At 39.8% G+C, this 20,297-nt stretch overlaps 1 protein-coding gene across 1 annotated transcript in view; it reads left to right on the top strand.

Annotated features, from left to right (window-relative positions):
- GRIN3A (glutamate ionotropic receptor NMDA type subunit 3A) overlaps positions 1-20,297 on the top strand; it is a 208,417-nt gene that overhangs the window by 152,525 nt on the left and 35,595 nt on the right. Inside the window, exon 6 of the mRNA XM_055579184.1 lies at positions 8,265-8,416. Within this exon, the coding sequence (XP_055435159.1) occupies positions 8,265-8,416 (152 nt within the window). The remainder of the gene's footprint in view (positions 1-8,264; positions 8,417-20,297) is intronic.

The raw sequence follows: 20,297 nt of genomic DNA, 5'->3' as shown, positions 1-20,297 counted from the left end.
GAAGAGAAAAAGAAAGGGTATGAGAAGATTTTTGAAGAGATTATAGTTGAAAATTTCCCCATTATAGAAAAGGAAATAGTCAATCAAGTCCAAGAGGCACAAAGAGTCCCATACAGGATAAACACAAAAAGAAGCACTCCAAGACACATACTAATCAAACTAACAAAGACTAAACACAATGAAAGAATACTAGAAGCAGCAAGGGAAAAGTAACAAGTAATATACAAGGGAAACCCCATACGCTTAACAGCTGATCTTTCAACAGAAACTCTGCAGGCCAGAAGGGAATGGCAGGATATATTTAAAGTACTGAAAGGGAAAAATCTACAACCAAGATTACTGTAACCAGCAAGGATCTCATTCAAAATTGATGGAGAAACAAAAAGCTTTTCAGAAAAGCAAAAGTTAAGAGAATTCAGGACTATCAAACCAGCTTTACAGCAAATGTTAAAGGGATTTATATAGTCAAGAAATACAAGAGAAGAAAAAAGATCTACAAAACCAACCCCAAAAATTAAGAAAATGGCAAAAGGAACATATATATCAATAGTGATAGTGATAGTGAAGTCGCTCAGTCATGTCCGACTCTTTGCAACCCCATGGACAGTAGCCAACCAAGCTCCTGCATCCATGGGATTTTCCAGGCAAGAATACTGGAGTGGGTTGCCATTTCCTTCTCCAGGGGATCTTCCCGACCCAGGGATCGAACCCGGGTCTCCCATATTGTAGGCAGATGCTTTACCATCTGAGCCACGAGGGAAGGCCATATATATCAATAATTACTTTAAATGTAAATGGATTAAATGCTCCAACGAAAAGACACAGACTTGCCAAATGGATACAAAACAAGACCCATATATATGCTGTCTACAAGAAACCCACTTCAGACCTCAAGACACATATGGACTGAAAGTGAGAGGATGGAAAAATATATTCCATGCAAATGGGAAGCAAAAAAAAGCTGGAGTAGCAGTCTTCATATCTCACAAAATAGACCTTAAAATTAGGAAAATTACAAGAGTAAGGAAGGACACTATATAATGATCAAGGGATCAATCCAAGAGGAAGACATACAATTGGAAATATCTATGCACCCAACATAGAAGCACTTCAGTACATAAGACAAACACTAACAGACATAAAAGGAGAAATTGACAGTAACACAATAATGGTAAGAGACTTAAACACCTCACTCACACCAATGGACGATCATCAAAAAACAAAATTAATAAGGAAATCAAGTCTTAAATGATACATTAGATGAGATGGATCTCATTGATAACTTCGAGACATTCCATCCAAAAGCAGAAGAATATACCTTCTTCTCAAGTGCATATGGAACATTCTCCAGGATAGATCACATCTTGGGTCACAAATGAAACCTCAGTAAACTTAAGAAAATTGAAATTGTATCAAGCATCATCTTCTCCAACCACAATGCTATGAGACTAGATATCAATTACAAGAGAAAAAAAAAACTGTAAGAAACACAAACACATGGAGATTAAGCAATCTGTTTCTAAATAACCAACAGGTTATTGAAGAAATCAAAAGGGAAATCAAAAAATTTCTAGAAACAAATGACAATGAAAACACCACAACTCAAAACCTATGGGAAGCAGCAAAAGCAGTTCTAAGAGAGAAGTTTATAGCAATACAATCCTACCTCAAGAAACAAGAAAAACATTGAATAGACAACCTAACTTTACACCTAAAACAACTGGAAAAAGAAGAACAAAATAAAAAAAAATTAGTAGAAGGAAAGAAATCATAAAGATCCGAGCAGAAATAAATGAAAAAGAAGTAAAAGAAATAATAGTAAAGATTAATAAAAGTAGAAGCTGGTTCTTTGAGAAGATTAACAAAATTGACAAACTGTTAGCCAGACTCATTAAGAAGATAAGAGAGAAGAATCAAATCAACAAAATTAGAAATGAAAAAGGAGAGGTTCCAACAGACAATGCACAAATACAAAGGATTATAAAAGATATTATGAACAACTATATGGCAATAAAATAGATAACCTGGAAGAAATGGAGAGATTCTTAGAAAAGTTCAATCTTCCAAGACTGAACTAGGAAGAAATAGAAATTATGAGCAACCCAATTACAAGCACTAAAATGGAAGCTGTGATCAAAAATCCCCCAAAAAACAAAAGCCCAGGACCAGATGGCTTCACAGGAGAAGTCTATCAAACGCTTGCTGTTGCTAAGTCACTTCAGTCGTGTCCGATTCCGTGCAACCCCATAGACAGCAGCCCACCAGGCTCCCCCCTCCCTGGGATTCTCCAGACAAGAACACTGGAGTGGGTTGCCATTTCCTTGTCCAATGCATGAAAGTGAAAAGTGAAAGGGAAGTCGCTCAGTCGTGTCCGACTCTTCGCGACCCCATGGACTGCAGCCTACCAGGCTCCTCCATCCATGGGATTTTCCAGGCAAGAGTACTGGAGTGGGGTACCATTGCCTTCTCCGATCAAATGTTTAGAGAAGAGCTAATGCCTATCCTTCTAAAACTCTTTCAAAAACTTGCAGAGGAAGGAACACTTCCAAATTCATTCTATGAGGCCACCATTACCCTGATACCAAAAGCAGACAAAACAACACAAAAAAGGAAACTACAGGCCAATACATGCAAAAATACTCAAAAATTTTTAGCAAACAGAATTCAGCAACACATCAAAAAGCTCATACACCATGATCAAGTAGGGTTTATTCTAGGAATGCAAGGATTCTTCAATATATACACAAATCAATCAATGTGATACACCATATTAACAAATTGAAAGATAAAAAATCATTTGATCATCTCAATAGATGCAGAAAGAGCCTTTGAAAAAATTCAGTACCCATTTATTAAAACTCTTCAAAAACTGGGCCTAGAAGGAACCTAACTCAACATAGTAAAGGCCATATACGAAGCTGAAACTCCAATACTTTGGCCACCTCATGCGAAGAGTTGACTCATTGGAAAAGACCCTGATGCTGGGAGGGATTGGGGGCAAGAGGAGAAGGGGACAACAGAGGATGAGATGGCTGGATGGCATCACCTACTCGATGGACATGGGTCTGAGTGAACTCCGGGAGTTGGTGATGGACAGGGAGGCCTGGCGTGCTGCAATTCATGGGGTCGCAAAGAGTTGGACACGACTGAGTGACTGAACTGAACTGAACAGAAAACATTATTCTCAATGGTGAAAAACTGAAAACATTCCCCCTAAGATCAGGAACAAGACAAGGTTGTCCACTTTCACCACTATTATCCAACATAGTTCTGGAAGTCCTAGCTTCATCAATCAGAGAAGAAAAAGAAATAAAAGGAATCCAGATTGGAAAAGAAGAAGTAAAGCTCTCACTGTTTGCAGATGACATAATACTGAACATCAGTTGAGTTCAGTTCAGCCGCTCAGTCGTGTCCAACTCTTTGCGACCCCATGAACCGCAGCATGCCAGGCCTCCCTGTCCATCACCAACTGCCGGAGTCTACCCAAACCCATGTCCATTGAGTCGGTGATACCATCCAACCATTTCACCCTCTGTCATCCCCTTCTCCTCCTGCCCTAAATCTTTCCTAGCATAAGGGTCTTTTCAAATGAGTCAGATCTTCTCATCAGGTGGCCAAAGTATTGGAGTTTCAGCTTCAGCATCAGTCCTTCCAATGAACACCCAAGACTGATCTCCTTCAGAATGGACTGGTTGGATCTCCTTGCAGTCCAAGGGACTCTCAAGAGCCTTCTCCAACACCACAGTTCAAAAGCATCAATTCTTCAGCACTCAGCTTTCTTCACAGTCCAACTCTCACATCCATACATGACCACTGGAAAAACCATAGCCTTAACTAGACGGACCTTTGTTGGCAAAGTAATGTCTCTGCTTTTTAATATGCTGTCTAGGTTGGTCATAACTTTCCTTCCAAGGAGTAAGCGTCTTTTAATTTCATGGCTGACATCACCATTTGCAGTGATTTTGAAGCCCCCCCCCCCAAAAAAAATAAAGTCAGCCACTGTTTCCACTGTTTCCCCATCTATTTGCCATGAAGTGATGGGACCAGATGCCATGATCTTCGTTTTCTGAATGTTGAGTTTTAAGCCAACTTTTTCACTCTCCACTTTCACTTTCATCAAAAGGCTCTTTAGTTCTTCTTCCCTTTCTGCCATAAGGGTGGTATCATCTGCTTATCTGAAGTTATTGATATTTCTCCCGGCAATCTTGATTCCAGCTTGTGTTTCTTCCAGCCCAGCGTTTCTCATGATGTACTCTGCATATAAGTTAAGTAAGCAGGGTAACAATATACAGCCTTGATGTACTCCTTTTCCTATTTGGAACCAGTTTATTGTTCCATGTCCAGTTCTAACTGTTGCTTCCTGACCTGCATACAGGTTTCTCAAGAGGCAGATCAGGTGGTCTGGTATTCATAGAAAACCCTAAGGATACTCTAAGAAAATTACTAGAGCTAATCAGTGAATTTAGCAAAGTTGCAGGATACAAAATCAATACACAAAAATCACTTTCATTTCTATGTACTAACAATGAATAATCAGAAAGAGAAATTAAGGAATCAATCCCATTCACCATTGAAACAAAAATAATTAAATATCTAGGAATAAACTTACCTAAGGAGACAAAAGAACTGTACACAGAAAATTATAAGACACTGATGAAAGAAATCAAAGATGACATAAACAGATAAAGAGATGTTCCATGTTCCTGGGCAGGAAGAATCAATATTGTGAAAATGACTGTAGTACCAAAGGCAATCTTCAGATTTAATGAAATTCCTATCAAATTACCAAGGCATTTTTCACAGAACTAGAACAAAAAATTTTACAATTCATATAGAAACACAAAAGACCTCAAATAGCCAAGACAGTCTTGAGAAAGAAGAATGGAACTGGAGGAATCAACCTTCCTGACTTCAGATTATACTACAAAGCTACAGTCATCAAGACAGTATGGTACTAACACAAAAACAGAAATATAGACCAATGAAACAAGATAGAAAGCCCAGAAATAAACCCATGCACCTATGGGTACCTTATTTTTGAAAAAGGAGGCAAGAATATACAATGGGGCAAAGACAGCCTCTTCCATAAATGGTGCTGGGAAAACTGGACAGATACATGTAAAAGAATGAAATTAGGACACTTCCTAACACCATACTCAAAGATAAACTCAAAATGGATTAAAGACCTAAATGTAAGACCAGAACCTATAAAACTCTTAGAGGAAAACATAGGCAGAACACTCAATGACATAAATCAAAGCAAGATCCTCTATGATTCTCATCCTAGAATAATGGAAATAAAAACAAAAGTAAACAAGTGGGACCTAATTAAACTTAAAAGTTTTTTCACAGCAAAGGAAACTATAAGCAAGGTGAAAAGACAACCCTCAGAATGGGGGAAAATAATAGCAAATGAAACAACTGACAAAGGATTAATTTCCAAAATATACAAGCAGCTCATACAACTCAATACCAGAAAAACAAACCATCCAGTCAAAAAGTAGGGAAAAGAGCTAAACAGACATTTCTCCAAATAAGACATACAATTGGCTAACAAACACATGAAAAGATGTTCAACATCGCTCATTATTAGAGAAATGCAAATCAAAACTACAATGAGATATCACCTCACACCAGTTGGAATGGCCCTCATCAAAAAGTCTACAAACAATAAATGCTGGAGAGGGTGTGAAGAAAAGGGAAAGTTCTTGCACTGTTGCTGGGAATGTAAACTGATACAGCCACTATGGAAGACAGTATGGAGATTCCCAAAAAAACTAACACAATGAGGAGATTCCTCAAAACCACCATATGACCCAGCAATCCCACTCCTAGGCATATACCCTGAGGACACCAAAATTGAAAGAGACACAAGCATCTCATTGTTCATATCAGCACTATTTACAATAGCTAGAATATGGAAGCAGCCTAGATGTCCAAGGACAGATGAATGAATAAAGAAGTTGTGGTACATATACACAATGGAATATTACTCAGCCATAAAAAAAGAATGCATTTGAGTCAGTTCTGATGAGGTGGATGAACCTAGAACCTATTATAGAGAGTGAAGTAAGTCAGAAAGAGAAAGGTAAACATTTTTATTCTAACACATATATACAGAATCTAGAAAAATGGTACTAAAGAATTTATTTACAGGGCAACAATGGAGAGACATAGAGAATAGACTTATGGACATAGGGAGAGGGGAGAAGAGAGTGAGATGTATGGAAAGAGTAACATGGGAGCTTACATTACCATATGTAAAATAGATAGCCAACAGGAATTTGTTGCATGGCTCAGGAAACTCAAAGAGGGGCTCTGTATCAGCATAGAGGGGTGGGATGGGGAGGGATATGGGAGGGGATATATGTATACCTATGGCTGATTCATGTTGAGTTTTGACAGAAAACAACAAAATTCTGTAAAGCAATTATCCTTCAATGAAAAATAAATCAACTTTTTAAAAAGGGCTTGTGTATCTACAATTTTAAAAAAGAACAAAAACTAATGTCTTTGGAAATAAATTGTAAGATGGAAACATGATAGGAAGCATTTGTTTCCATGAAGTATCTTTGGATGTTTTTAACATTTAAAAAATTTTATTTTATATTATAGTTGATTTACAATGTTGTATTAATTTCAAGTATATAGCAAAGTGATTTAGTTATATGGATAAATATATCTATTATTTTTCAGATTCTTTTCCCATCTAGGTTATTACAGATTATTGGGTAGAGTTCCCTATGCTAAATAGTAGGTCCTTGCTGACTATCTATTTATAAAAAGTTATGTGCATATGTTTTTTGTTTCTTGGTTTCTTTGCCTTCATTTTTAAATTATTTTATTAATTTTGATTGGAGTATCACTGCTTTACAATGTGTTAGTTTCTGCTGTACATCTCTATATTCTTGATAGCCTTTTGTATGTGCATGTGAAAAAAAGAGCTAGCTATATTTTCAGTTTGTCTTCCTCAATCATCTTGACAGCAATACATCTTTTTTCAACTATACAATCCAATAGTTAAAGACAAAACGTAGGTAATTAGCTCTTCCACATGGCTTGTCAATGAGATTAACAGTCAAGTAACAGTTTGGAAACCAAGTAAAGCCCTAGACCAAGTGAAGATATAGAGTCAAAGCTAATTAATTAAAACTCTGACAACAAATTACACCTTCTTCAAGCTCCTCCTTCATCCTTTCCCCTGCCTCTCTTGCCTTGAATAACTGTTGTCCCAGATATTTGGTTTATCATTTTCTTGATTTTTTCTAAATATAACTATCACATATATATGAATTCCTAAAAATATACTGGTTTGTTTTTAATGTTTTTACATTTACACAATGGATTCATGCTGCAATCTTCTGAGACTGATCTTTTTACTTAGTGTTGCTGAGTCATCCATATTATTCCATATCATTCATATGTTTCACACTATGCAACATTCTATTGTATAAATATTTCACATTTATTTACTCATTCTCTTGTTGTTTCCAATTTTTGCTGTTATAAAAAATGCCTCTAAGAACATCCTTAACCATATCTCCTGGTCTAGTTGTGGAGGAGTTCTTTAGGAATGTACTTAAAGTTGTGTGTCTTAGAGCATATAAATCTTCAGCTATATAAAGTAATAGCAAACAGTTTTCCAAAGTGAGTACATCAATTTTGCATTCCCACAAGCAATGAATAAGTGATCTTACTGATCTACATTTGCTTCAACACTTGGTTTTACCAGAGTCCTTTTTTTTTTTTTGACAAGTTTTTGTTGATGTTTTAGTACTTATGCTAAACTGTACATTCACAAGGCCTCATTCTATTATTAAAAATAAAAGTAAAAGAGGGTTATGCATGACCAATGATGAGAGTATTTCATAGGCCAGGGATTGTAATTTAACTAATTTTGTGTTTTTAAGGTCCAGATGAGGGTTTCTGGGAGAAGTAGATAGGGAATCCTAGCCCTAGTAAAGACCTGAAAGATGGCTTCTGAAAAATACCTTGAAGGGAAGGGCAGAAAGCCTTGGAATACAATGGACCCCTACTACACAGTACACAAATCATTTCTCTCCTTTCTGGACTCATCTCTTTTACTCAGAGAAGTAGCAGATCCAAGGTAATCATACCTAGGACATTTCTGAGTCTTTTGAGGGAAAGATGGTGAAAGCTTACTATGTCGTTGTTACCAGGTCTGACAGCAATATCAGGTGTGGTGGCAACAACTCAGGAAATTCTTAAGTGAAACACTCATCTGAGATTGTGTTTTCTTCTAGGGTACGGCATTGGTCTCCCTCCCAACTCTCCTTTTACCTCCAATATATCCGAGCTAATCAGTCAATACAAATCACACGGGTTTATGGATGTGCTGCATGACAAGTGGTATAAGGTGGTTCCCTGCGGCAAGAGAAGTTTTGCTGTCACTGAGGTAAGGGGAAAACTGCTGACAATGGTGATGCTTTGTATAGCTTTACCTTGAAGAAGATTAGAAAATGCTGTCATATGTGTCAGTGGCCGATAATCTAGGCTATTACATCTTCTAGGATTCACCATGATATTTGCAGCTGCTGTTTAGTCACTAAGTCGTGTACAACTCTTTGCAACTCTATGGACCATAGCCCACCAGGTTCCTGTGTCCATGGGATTTTCCAGGCAAGAATACTAGATGGGCTGTCATTTCCTTCTCCAGGGACCATGATATTTAAATTACTCCTAATTTCACTTGAAGAATGACTATCCAATAGGAATTTTCAGTAAAACAAGTTTGTCTTGGATTTAACTGTGATGCTACTTTGATGAGTAAATGTCTGAATTTCTATCTTTTCCATACATATTATATCCACAAATGCAGAAGAAATGCTATTCTGCATTACAGTAATAGTATCTGAGACTGACATTAACAGTGTTTGGTTTAACTGTTAATTGCTGGTCATGATGTGGATTGCAAAATATCCTCAAGATCTAATTTCCCAGGGGTCCAGTGATGGATCCTGCTTAGAGAAACAGACATAACCAGGTAATTCTTATATAATCCTAGATATTTTTCAACTGAAAACAATCAACTCATTTCTTTTATGTATAGGAAGCTAATATCCAGAGATCCTAAGTGATTTGCCCAAGGCACACAAATAACCAGAAAATATATCTTTCTATCATAACACTCTGCCTTTATGATATAATTAGAAAACTGCAAAGTGAGTCAGAGATTGGATAATTAAGATAGGAGACTAAAAGGTGTAATAAGAGCCAGACTCCAGTATTTAAAAGAGAAGGCAAATAAAACAGTACAAGGTCAGCCTGACATTTAAAAAAAAATCTAAAGCTGATAATAATGACTCCCAAGAGCCTCTCTTCACTAACAACTGTCGAATTTGTATTTCAACAATGACTCTTCTTCTGAGCTCTAAAACCATGTATCTACCTTCCTGTCTGACACCTCCACTTGAATATCTTACACGCATCTCACATTTAATTTGTCAAAACAGAGCCCTGATCTTCTGTCCTAAATCCACTTTTCTTCCTGTGCTTCACATCTTGGGTAATGGCATCTCTGTCCATTGAGTTTCTCATTCCAAAAACTGTCAGGGATCCTTAATGCCTCCCACATCTTACCTTCTGCATCCATCAACAAGCCATATCTTTTACTTCTATAAAATATGTCTCAAATATGCCCATTTATTGCCATCTCCACTGTCATCACTCTAGTCCAAGCCATCATTCCTCACCTGGACCACTGCAAAAGTCTCCTCACTAGTCCCTCTGTTTTCATACCTGCCTTTCTCCAATGTGTTTTCCACAAGGCAGATCCCATTCCTACTTAAGCCTGCAATGGCTTCCAAGTTAATTAAGGAACAATCTGAAAGGCTGAACATGCCCTGCAATGCCCTGAGGAACTTGACCCTGCCTATTTCCTCACCTTCATTCATGCCACTTTCCTCCTGGCTCATTACAGCCCCACCAAGATGGTCATTTCAGATGGAGACACATCAATGGCTTTCCTGCCTTAAGGTCTTGGCACATGCTGTTGCATCCTTCTTCCTAATTACTATTCTCCCCCTACCCTCCCAACATTAACCCCGCTAGTGCCTTCTCATTATAAACTCTCAGCTGAAATCCCCCTTCTTCAGAGCCTTCCCACAATCCCTGATGCAATCCGAATCATTGTTGTTCAGCCACTAAGTTGTGTCTGACTCTTTGTGACCCCATGGACTGCAGCACACTAGGCTTCTCTGTCTTTATTATCTCCTGGAGTTTGCTCAAATTCATGTCCATTGAGTCACTGATGCTATCTATCTCATCCTCTGCTGCCCTCTTCTATCTCTGTTTATAATCTCATAGCTTATTGAGAAGACAGTCACTGAGTAAAGATTTAAAGGAAGGAAGCAGGAAACTAAGGAATTAGAAAACTAGCATGCTCTGTTTCTTACCATGTGACAAAAACTGTATTTGGGACATTAACTGATTGGTTCTAACTACAACCCTGTAAGGCAAGAATTTTTATATTTATTTGGAGATATTTTCACTTTCAGTTCAGTTCAGTTCAGTCACTCAGTCGTGTCTGACTCTTTGCAGCCCCATGAATCGCAGCACGCCAGGCCTCCCTGTCCATCACCAACTCCTGGAGTTCACTCAAATGCACGTCCATTGAGTCCGTGATGCCATCCAGCCATCTCATCCTCTGTCATCCCCTTCTCCTTCTGCCCCAATCTCTCCCAGCATTTCCTACCACTTGTTGTGACCAGGGTTAATTCAAGCCAAAATCTCCAAGTGATCAAAGCTGACATCAAAACATTAGATAAGATGAAGGGAGCCTCCCCATCATGTCCCAAAGCCAGCAGTATGGAATGATTTGCACCTCTCTGATCACAAGCACATCTCTAGGTTGTGCCATTTCAGAGGACCATGAGACAAAGACATCAACTGGATGGACAATCTGGCTCCCAGGACAAGCCTCTCAGGGTACAGGGCTCTTCAGACTCAGAACCTAACTCCACCTGGACACATAGAGGGAAACATACATAGACTCATAAGCACTAACATAAATCTAATTCCAGTGTGAAATATCTAACACAAAACATAATAGATTTGAAGCCATACACTTTAGGACTTGCATACTGGCTCTACCAATTAATCACTGACTGACTTAACTATTCCTAGGTCTGAGTTTCTTCATTCATGAATGGATATGAAAGTGAAGTGAAAGTGAAGTCCCTAAGTCATGTCTGACTCTTGCGATGCCATGAACTGTAGCCTACCAGGTTCCTCTGTCCATGGGATTTTCCAGGCAAGAATACTGGAGTGGGTAGCCATTTCCTTCTCCAGGAGATCTTCCTGACTCAGGGATTGAACCTGGGTCCCCTGCATTGTGGGCAAACACTTTACCGTCTGAGCCACCAGGGAAGTCGATAAAACATAACTTGTCATTTTGTTCTGAGAATAAGAGAACATTTATGGAAAGACCTAGGAAAAAAACTTGGCATAGTAAATAGAAGCATTAATACTTCCTCTGCTTCCATCAGGAGAATTTCCTGGGGTTCATAGATATCTTTAGATATCTTCCTACAGCTCTTTCTAGAAGTGGGAAAACCTTCCCAGAAACTCTCCAGTAGATTTCTTCATATTCATTGGCCAAAAATTGTGTCATCTGTCCATGTTTAAGCCAATCAATGGTGAGGAGAATGAGATTACCATGATAGATTAGCCAGCCATGACTCATCCCCTAAGACTAGTAAGGGGGCAGCTTCCCTGGCAATACATAGTCCCACAGAGAAAACCTAAATGAAAGCAGGGTTCCCTTAGGAAGAATGATTCAGGAGAATGGATGCTAAGTAGACAACCTACCACCTGTTTTACACCTTCTCCCATCCTACCTGCTTCTAGCCATCAGTACAATGAGGTATTTGTATATAATCATCTGCAAGCACCCTCCCAGCTTTGATATAGTGATCATGGTCTTTCTTTATGTCATCCTGAGATGAGAATGCTTAATATATTTACCATAAAGCATAATGGTTGAAAGCATGGGCTTTGGAGACAGTTCTAGGTTTGAACACTACCATCTAAGTGATATGAAACATGTTACTTGTCCATTCCTAGCCTCAGCTTTTGCAAATTGGGGTGAAAATGTCTACTTCATAGGATTGTGGTGAAAATTAAGGCAGACAATGCATGTAAAATAGTGAGCCTATACCCAAATATGATAACCACAAAGTAACTTACATCCTTAAGGATGATGAGATTTCATCATAACTGTTCCAGGGCTATATGGATTTATCAGAAATTTCAAACAAAACCAAATTAAATATGGACAAAAAAGAAGACAGGTTTTGAAAAACAAAAAATCAGAAAAGCCATGAACTGTTCAGATGATGCATGAAAAATATACCACATCATTTTTCAACCATGGTTTTTTAATGGAACAAATTCAGGGGAGAGGCATTTGAGAAACTCTGGATGTAGTGAGCTGGAAGCAACTGGATAAGAGGCTGATGTCAGGATCAAGTTATGGTTATTAAGACAACCCTGGGCTGGCTTTCCAGGTCTGCTGAATTTGAAGGGGATGAGGGGTAGGAATGAGGAGAATGGAAGAGAAGTATACCCTTAATTGGAACTTCAGAGACAGAAATAAAGGAAGATTCTGATAACATCCATGTGGGTGTAGAGTTAGGGGGGCCACCTCCAGCCTCGGGGAATGTTAAGGACACACAGGGAGCACTTCTTTCTCCAGATGGTGGTCTGAAGTAAGGCCTATTCTGGTCTGTTCAATAACAAGCTGCTTTGCAGGGATGCTCACCTGTGTGCATTTAAACAGCAGAGCATATCCTTGGGCACTGACTGCCATGTTTGTCTTGAAGAACCTAGGACAGAATTTCAGGATGTCACCCTCAGAGAACCTAAAGGTACAATGTAATTCAATGACATCCATGTTCAGCTTATTGGCTGAGCTTGGTCTCCTCTGTGAAGGCCCTCTGCCTGCTGTATTTTCTTTCACTCAATCCTTGGGTCTCCACCTGCTGTTTTGAGGTGGGGAGAGGGTTAGCTTTCTCTCGAAAAGGTCAGAAGAAGGAAACATGCTTGTTAGCACTTTCCTTGCCATCTCTTTTGCCTCAAACGTCGTACAGTCTGGGCTATTAGTGTGAAGAAAGTAGGACTGGATTTGAAATCAGACAGACCATATTTGAAGCCTTGCCTGTACCATCTACCTGCCTTGAAAAAATCATGAACCCACCCAAGTCTCAGCTTCTTCATCTCTTCAGTAACTTTTTGTAAGGACTTAATAAAGTAGTAGTTTAATGCAGTGGTTCCCAATCTTTTTGGCACCAGGGACATATTTCATGGAGACAATTTTTCCAAGGACCTGGGAAGGGGGATGGTTTGGGGATGATTCAAGAGCATTACATTTATTGTGCACTTTATTCCTATTATTATTACATCAGCTCCACCTCAGATCATCAGGCACTAAATCCTGGAGGTTGGGGACTCCTGGTTTAATGAACACATCCCTCTTCCTTCACTCCCCCAGGGGAAGGGGTGCAGAGCACAGCACAGCAGAAGCAGGAATGTTCTGGAGAGTACCTCTCCCAACAGGTGCTCTTAAGGACATTCCTCTGACCTCCCATTTTCCAGGTACAGTCCTAGTCCATGTCTGTTACCACAAAGTCATTAAACAATTTCACTCTGGAAAAAAAATCCTCATTTGGCAAATGAATAATAGCAATATATGGTCACCTAGCATGCTTTCTTCCACCTATTTCTCACAGTTGGACATTAATACTTGATCCCCTATGAGAACCTTGATCTATTCACCCTTCATCTCTTGGCAACCCTAGAGCTGGCTAGCGGCAATCTCTCTGAAAAATAAACTGTTTGTTTTTTTTTTTTTAATTCTAGGGCTTTATCTGCTCCCCAGAGTCACCTAGAAAATTGCAGGTCCAATTCTGCAGACCAGACTCCAGCAATTTTCAGAGAAGAATTTTAAATTGACCTCAGATGTTTCTTCATGATCCTCTTAGCACAGCTGTGCCTCTGCCCACAGCAGACTCACTGTCAATCAATTCCACAGGAAAAAAGTATGGCAGACTTTAAATTTCATTCATTTTACTCTGACTCAGCCCCCCCAAAAAAATACAATTTTTTTGAGTCACTGAATTTAAGGGTTCCAGGTTTTATGAAATCTGTTATTTACAAACAAGGGAAAGGAAGGTAGCAGGTCACAGCTTAGCAAACTCCCAAAACTTTTCAAGAAATTATTAAGATTTATGATGATACCTCCTTTTATAAGTCTCCTTTAAATATTGGGTTGAATAATATGCCTTTTAACCAACTGGGAATAGTTAAGAAGAAAGAGGAAACAGTTTGGGCAGAGAATGGATAGCACATTCAAACAACCTGAGGAGAATTTTCAAGAAACTCTTTACAGAGGTGTGATCTAAGGAAACAACAGAAACACTGCAATATCTCAGGGCAGGTAAAGTGAAGGAGACATTACCTAAGCTAAGGAAGCACACTTTAGCTCAAAGGGAAACATGGAGAGAGCCACTCCTAGAATCCAGGGAGGCACAGGAAAAGGCATTCAAATAGGAACTGGAGCCTTTGGTTAGGGATGTAAACATGCCACAGTGACCTGGTTGAGAGAGGGCAAGGAAGTAAATACCTGACCTTAGTCTCCTTCTGCCGTGGCATCTTCCACTTCTGCCTTTGTTGTTCAGTCACCCAGTTATGTCTGACCCTTTGCAACCCCATGGACTGTAGCACATTAGGTTTCCCTGTCCTTCAACGTCTCCAGGAGTTTGCTCAAACTCATGTCCATTGAGTCGGTGATGCCATCCAACTATCTCATCCTCCGTCGTCCCGTTCTCCTCCTGTCTTCAGTCTTTCCCAGCAACAGGGTCTTTTCCAATGAGTCAGTTCTTCCAATCAAATGGCCAAAGTATTTGTGCTTCAGATTCAGCATCACTCCTTCCAATGAATATTCAGGACTGATTTCCTTTAGGATGGACTGGTTTGATCTCCTTGCAGTCCAAGGGACTCTCAAGAGTCTTCTCCAACAGCACAGTTCAAAAGCACGAGTTCTTCAGTGCTCAATCTTCTTTACATCCGTACATGGCTACTGGACAAACCATAGCTTTGACTATATGGACCTTTGTCAGAAAAGTAATGTCTCTGCTTTTTAATATGCTGTCTATGTTTGTCATAGCTTTTCTTCCAAAGAGTAAGCATCTTTTAATTTCATGCCTATAGTCACCATCCACACTGATTTTGGAGCTCAAGGAAAAAAAAAGTCTATCACTGTTTCCATTGTTTCCCTATCTATTTGCCATAAAGTGATGGGACTGGATGCAATGATCTTCATTTTTTGAGTGTTGAGTCATAAGCCAGTTTTTTAACTCTCCTCTTTCACCTTCATCAAGAGGATCTTTACTTTCTCTTTGATTTCTGCCATAAGGTTGATGTCATCTGCATAGCCGAGGTTATTGATATTTCTCCTGACAATCTTGATTCCAGCTTGTGATTCATCCAGCCCAGCATTTCACATGATATACTCAGCATATAATGTCAGTAAGCAGGATGAAAATATATAACCTTGACATACTCCTTTCCCAATTTCGAACCAGGCTGTTGTTCCATGTCTGGTTCTAACTGTTGCTTTTTGACCTGCATACAGGTTTCTCAAAAGGCAGGTAAGATGGTCTGGTATTCCCATCTCTTTAAGAATTTTCCACAGTTTGTTGTGATCTACACAGTCAAAGTCTTTAGCATAGTCAATGAAGCAGAAGTAGATGTTTTTCTGGAATTCTCTTGCTTTTTTGATGGTCCAGCGGATGTTGGCAATCTGATCTTTGGTTCCTCTGCCTTTTCTAAAACCAGCTTGTACATCTGGAAGTTCTTGGATCATGTAGTGTTGAAGCCTAGTTTGAAGGATTTTGAGCATGACCTTATTAGTGAAATGAGTGCAATTGTGCAGTAGTTTGAACATTCTTTGGCATTGCCTTTCATTGGGATTGGAATGAAAACTGATCTTTTCCAGTCCTGTGGCCACTGCTGAGTTTTCCAAATTTGCTGACATATTGAGTGCAGCACTTTCACAGCATCATCTTTTAGGATTTGAAATAGTTCCGTTAGAATTCCATCACCTCCACTAGCTTTGTTTGTAGTGATGCTTCCTAAGGTCTACTTGACTTTACACTCCAGACTTCCAGGATATCTGGCTCTAGGTTAGTGATCACACCATCATGGCTCCAGGTCACTAAGATCTTTTTTGTATAGTTCTTCTGTGTATTCTTGCCACCTCTTCTTAATATATCTTCTGCTTATGTTAGGTCCATACCATTTCTGTCCTTTATTGCGCCCATCTTTGCATGAAATGTTCCCCTGGTATCTCTGATTTTCTTGACGAGATCTCTAGTCTTTCCCATTCTATTGTTTTCAACTAAATTTTTGCATTGTTCACTTAGGAAGGCTTTCTTATCTCTCCTTTTTATTCTGGGGAATTCTGCATTCAGATGTGTATATTTTTCCTTTTTTCCTTTGCCTTTCACTTCAGGAGAGGGTATTAAAATAGGAGCTGGAGCCTTTGGTTAGGGGCATAGACATGCCACAGTGACCTGGCTGAGAGAGGGCCAGGAAGTAAATACCCAACCTTAGTCTCCTCTCTGCTCCCCCCACCCCAGCCTCTTCTACCACTGCCTTAAGCCAAGGAAACCAGTCACTGTGGTCCATAAGCCTCCCCATGGCACAAATTGGGATGGGGAGAGGTGGAAAGTGGGTCTGGGAGGTAAAAAGTGTCTAGAACAGCCCCTCATGGCAAGTGAAGGTAGGGAATGGGCCAGCTAAAAGAAAGCACCTGCAGCCTGACCACCTAGAACGTGCAGCTTCTGCACCTGCAGACCAAGGTCTAGCCTGCAGGGAGGGAGATTGTTCCTTGTACAGATTACAGAGGAGGAGGTAGGACAACCGGGACTGGAATGACCTTGGTCTTAGGAGGCAGACCACCCTTGCTCTATCATTACTCTGAGAAGACAATTTCACATCCTTGGGGAAGTTACTGAATCTCTGTGAGCCTCAGCTGAAGCCATAGCTTGCTGGGTTTTTACAAGGTTTTCTGCCTCTGATTCCATGGGTCTCCTTGTGTTGTTGTTGGATGTTTAGGAAACAAATAACATACTAAGCATGAGGTGGAACATTGCAGCTCTACTTCAGAAATCCAGAAACCTCAACTATGGAAAGTAGGGAAAAGGAAAAATAAATTTTGAGACACTCTAAAAGTAAATTACACTTTTCAGTGGCTTTTTAAAAAATTAATATTAAAGAAAGTGCACATTAGGAAACTTTGCCCCATTCCATCCATGATCTCACCTTCAATTTGACCCTCACCCCATCCCTGAATTTACTCAATCCTTGCCCTCACCCCATTCCTACCCCCTAACCCCAACCCAACCTTTAATTCATTCTTGATCTTACCCATCCTTGGCAACCCGCAATCCTGAACCTCATCCAGTAAGGATGAGTGGGGTGGAGTGAGGATGTTTGTGAAGCTCATTATTAGGTGATATTTTAAGCTGAAGTGTAAATGGTTTAAGAGCACTGTAGAGGTGCAAATATAAAAACAACCTCTGTGTCAAAATATCCCCATGTAAAATGTACATCAAGACATCATGAACACAAATTGCTTAACCTCTCTGAGTTTCCTCCTCTACTAACTGGAGAGATTTGATGATTTGGCTTGGTGTAAGGAACAGAGATAATGTTCATAAAACTGTCTGACATGTGGTACGTACTGAATGGATGGTAGTTATCATATCATATGGTAGTCAGGATGGTAGTTGTCCTGACTCTCTCATGAACTGAGTGACTTTCAGCACATCACTTAATTTCTCTGAAGCCTGTTTATTGCCCTTAAGACTGAGCCATGCAGCATGTCCTGCTTTGAGAATGCTGTGGTTCTCAGGCAGGCACATTTAGAGGAATCCTGACCTAACTAGCTGAAGATCTGGCTCCTGGGACCCTGAGGAGGACAATGAACTGATGGGCTCTCCATCCCTGACCACCAAAACGAGCATCTAGTGTGAAACCTAGTAATATTTGTTCACTGAGAAAGTGGAGCTTTCTCATAGTAGGCCCATTCTTCCCTCTTAATTTTTTGTGGGGATGAGGAATGGATTAGTCATCTATACGTTGAAAGCCAAACAGATCACACAAGTCACATCAAGGAGCTTCAGTGCCTGTCAATTTTCTTTGCAGTTTATCTTTAAAGACCCAAACGGAATAGTACAGGAGTGGGGGAGCGGTGAGTTTTAACTCAGTCTCTTTTGCTGTTAACAACTAGGTCACATCGCAACAGCCTCCTGCACCTCTCTCATCCCTGCCCCTTCCTTTTTCAATTTAAAATGTCACTGTCTGCTTTTCAACCTGATGAAAGTTATGGTGAGGCAGGGAGAGTTAATGACTGTAGATTGCTTTAAATTGAAAACCTGTGTAAGTCAAGAACCACCTTGACAGCTGAGTGCTTCCCTTGGAATAGCCTAAGTAATTAAGCTTAATATTTAAGCCAAGCATAAGGTCAGATGGAACCTATCCAGGTAGCGCTTTCTGAAAACCTAAAGAAACACAAAGCTGTACGTGTGTCCTTTAATAATGTGGTGGAATTGTGTATGAAGAAAGAGAGGCCAGCCTCAGAAAGGCCTCACCTTCTCTTACCAGAACAAATTCACCTAGCTGAACAAATGTTTCCTCCTCCTTGCCTGAATACAGACTATGCATATAGAAGAAAAACATACTTGATAAATAATAAGTACATGCTTATTTTTTGGACTCATCTCCAAAAAAGCAAAAGCATCTTATAATTCCAACATAAACGTTCTTTTATATAATATTTACATGTTATAGAACTGAAGACTTTGGGGGGAAAACTTGAAAAATATAAGATTCTGGAATTTTCTGTTTTGCAGTGTGCCTTATTAACCAGCACCTACAATTTTATCTTATTCCTTTTATCCAACTCAGCTTCTAGATTTCAATGAGAAAACATGAAGATGGCTTACACAAACCATTAGCCTCAACTTAAAACAGATCTTTAAAGAAACAACAATAACTATTTTCTTTAAAAAGCATTCCAAGTCAGGTTGCTTGGGTGCGCAGGCTGGAGATCTACAATTCTCTAGTCTTGTTTCTCTAGCTTGTTTTCACAAAGCTAGAGCTGCTTCTCTATGGCTCGCTGGTTAATATAAATGACAGAAGCTTGAATTCTGTTACAGTGAAAACATTCCAGCAAGTTCCCACTCCCCACCCGACCCTTGCTAATAAGCAAGTAACCAGATAACACGGCATAAGAGTCTCCTCTTTGATATACCAGAGATGCTTGGGCATCAGTTATATGACCACCTACTGTTAATAGTCCTTGTTTTCCCTCTGGTTGAATTCAACGAGCTCATGAATATTTATAAATGTTATTCACTATGTGACTAAAAGGTGTGAACAGTGTTCAAGCTGATTCGGACTATTGTGAGAGACAGTCTTCCTTCCACTGTTTTAGATTTCCATACACTTAAATCTGTGGGGGAATCACATGAAACAGGACTCCGCCCTAATTATTCCAAGTGCTAAATAGTTACCTCCAGGTTCTGAAGTTTCCTGCTTCTGGGGAGAAAAAAAAAGAAAAAAACGTGAAAATGTGTGAAGATAGCCATCTAGTGGTTTTAGTGTGAAGTTTTACAAAATATCAGAAAACCATGCGTTTTATTTCTCAGACAGTATTAACCAAGTCTAGTAATGTGCAAACTTGCCCCAACGTTTCCTCTGAAAACACTTCCTCCCATAGCTGTGGGAGTTGGATGAGAACCCAGCACTGTCAGGGGTGCAGGGCAAGGAGCCCTGGAGCCCTTACAGGGTCCCCATCTCATTACACAGTAAAGGTAGCTTCCTGCAACATCCAAGCACAGGGCAGGTCAGCCAGGGAAGCCAGTGGAAACATTTGGAGTTTCATCTTTGCCTGCCCCCTGTCTTTCTATCCAGTAAGACTTCAAGCCTAGTTTTATGAGTTGCCTTGTGCCCCCCCCCCCCATCCCCTAGCAAAAATAGGTTGAAGTCCTCCCCCTGATACCTCAGGAGAGGGTCTGGTTTGGAAATATGGTCATTGAAGAGGAGATTAAACAGTCATACTGTAGTAGAGAAGGTCCCTAATCCAACATGACTGCCGTCCCCGTACAGAGACAACTAGCTTGCAGAGACTGAGACACGGGGAGAACACCACGTGACCATGAAGGCAGACGGTGGATTTATGGTGGCTTGAGGCCAGAGAACACCAGAGTTGG

The sequence above is a fragment of the Bubalus kerabau genome, chromosome 4 (genome assembly GCF_029407905.1).
Source record: "Bubalus kerabau isolate K-KA32 ecotype Philippines breed swamp buffalo chromosome 4, PCC_UOA_SB_1v2, whole genome shotgun sequence".
NCBI lineage: Eukaryota > Metazoa > Chordata > Mammalia > Artiodactyla > Bovidae > Bubalus > Bubalus kerabau.
Note: the sequence above shows the minus strand (reverse complement) of the source record. Positions and strands in the feature narration are given on the sequence as shown.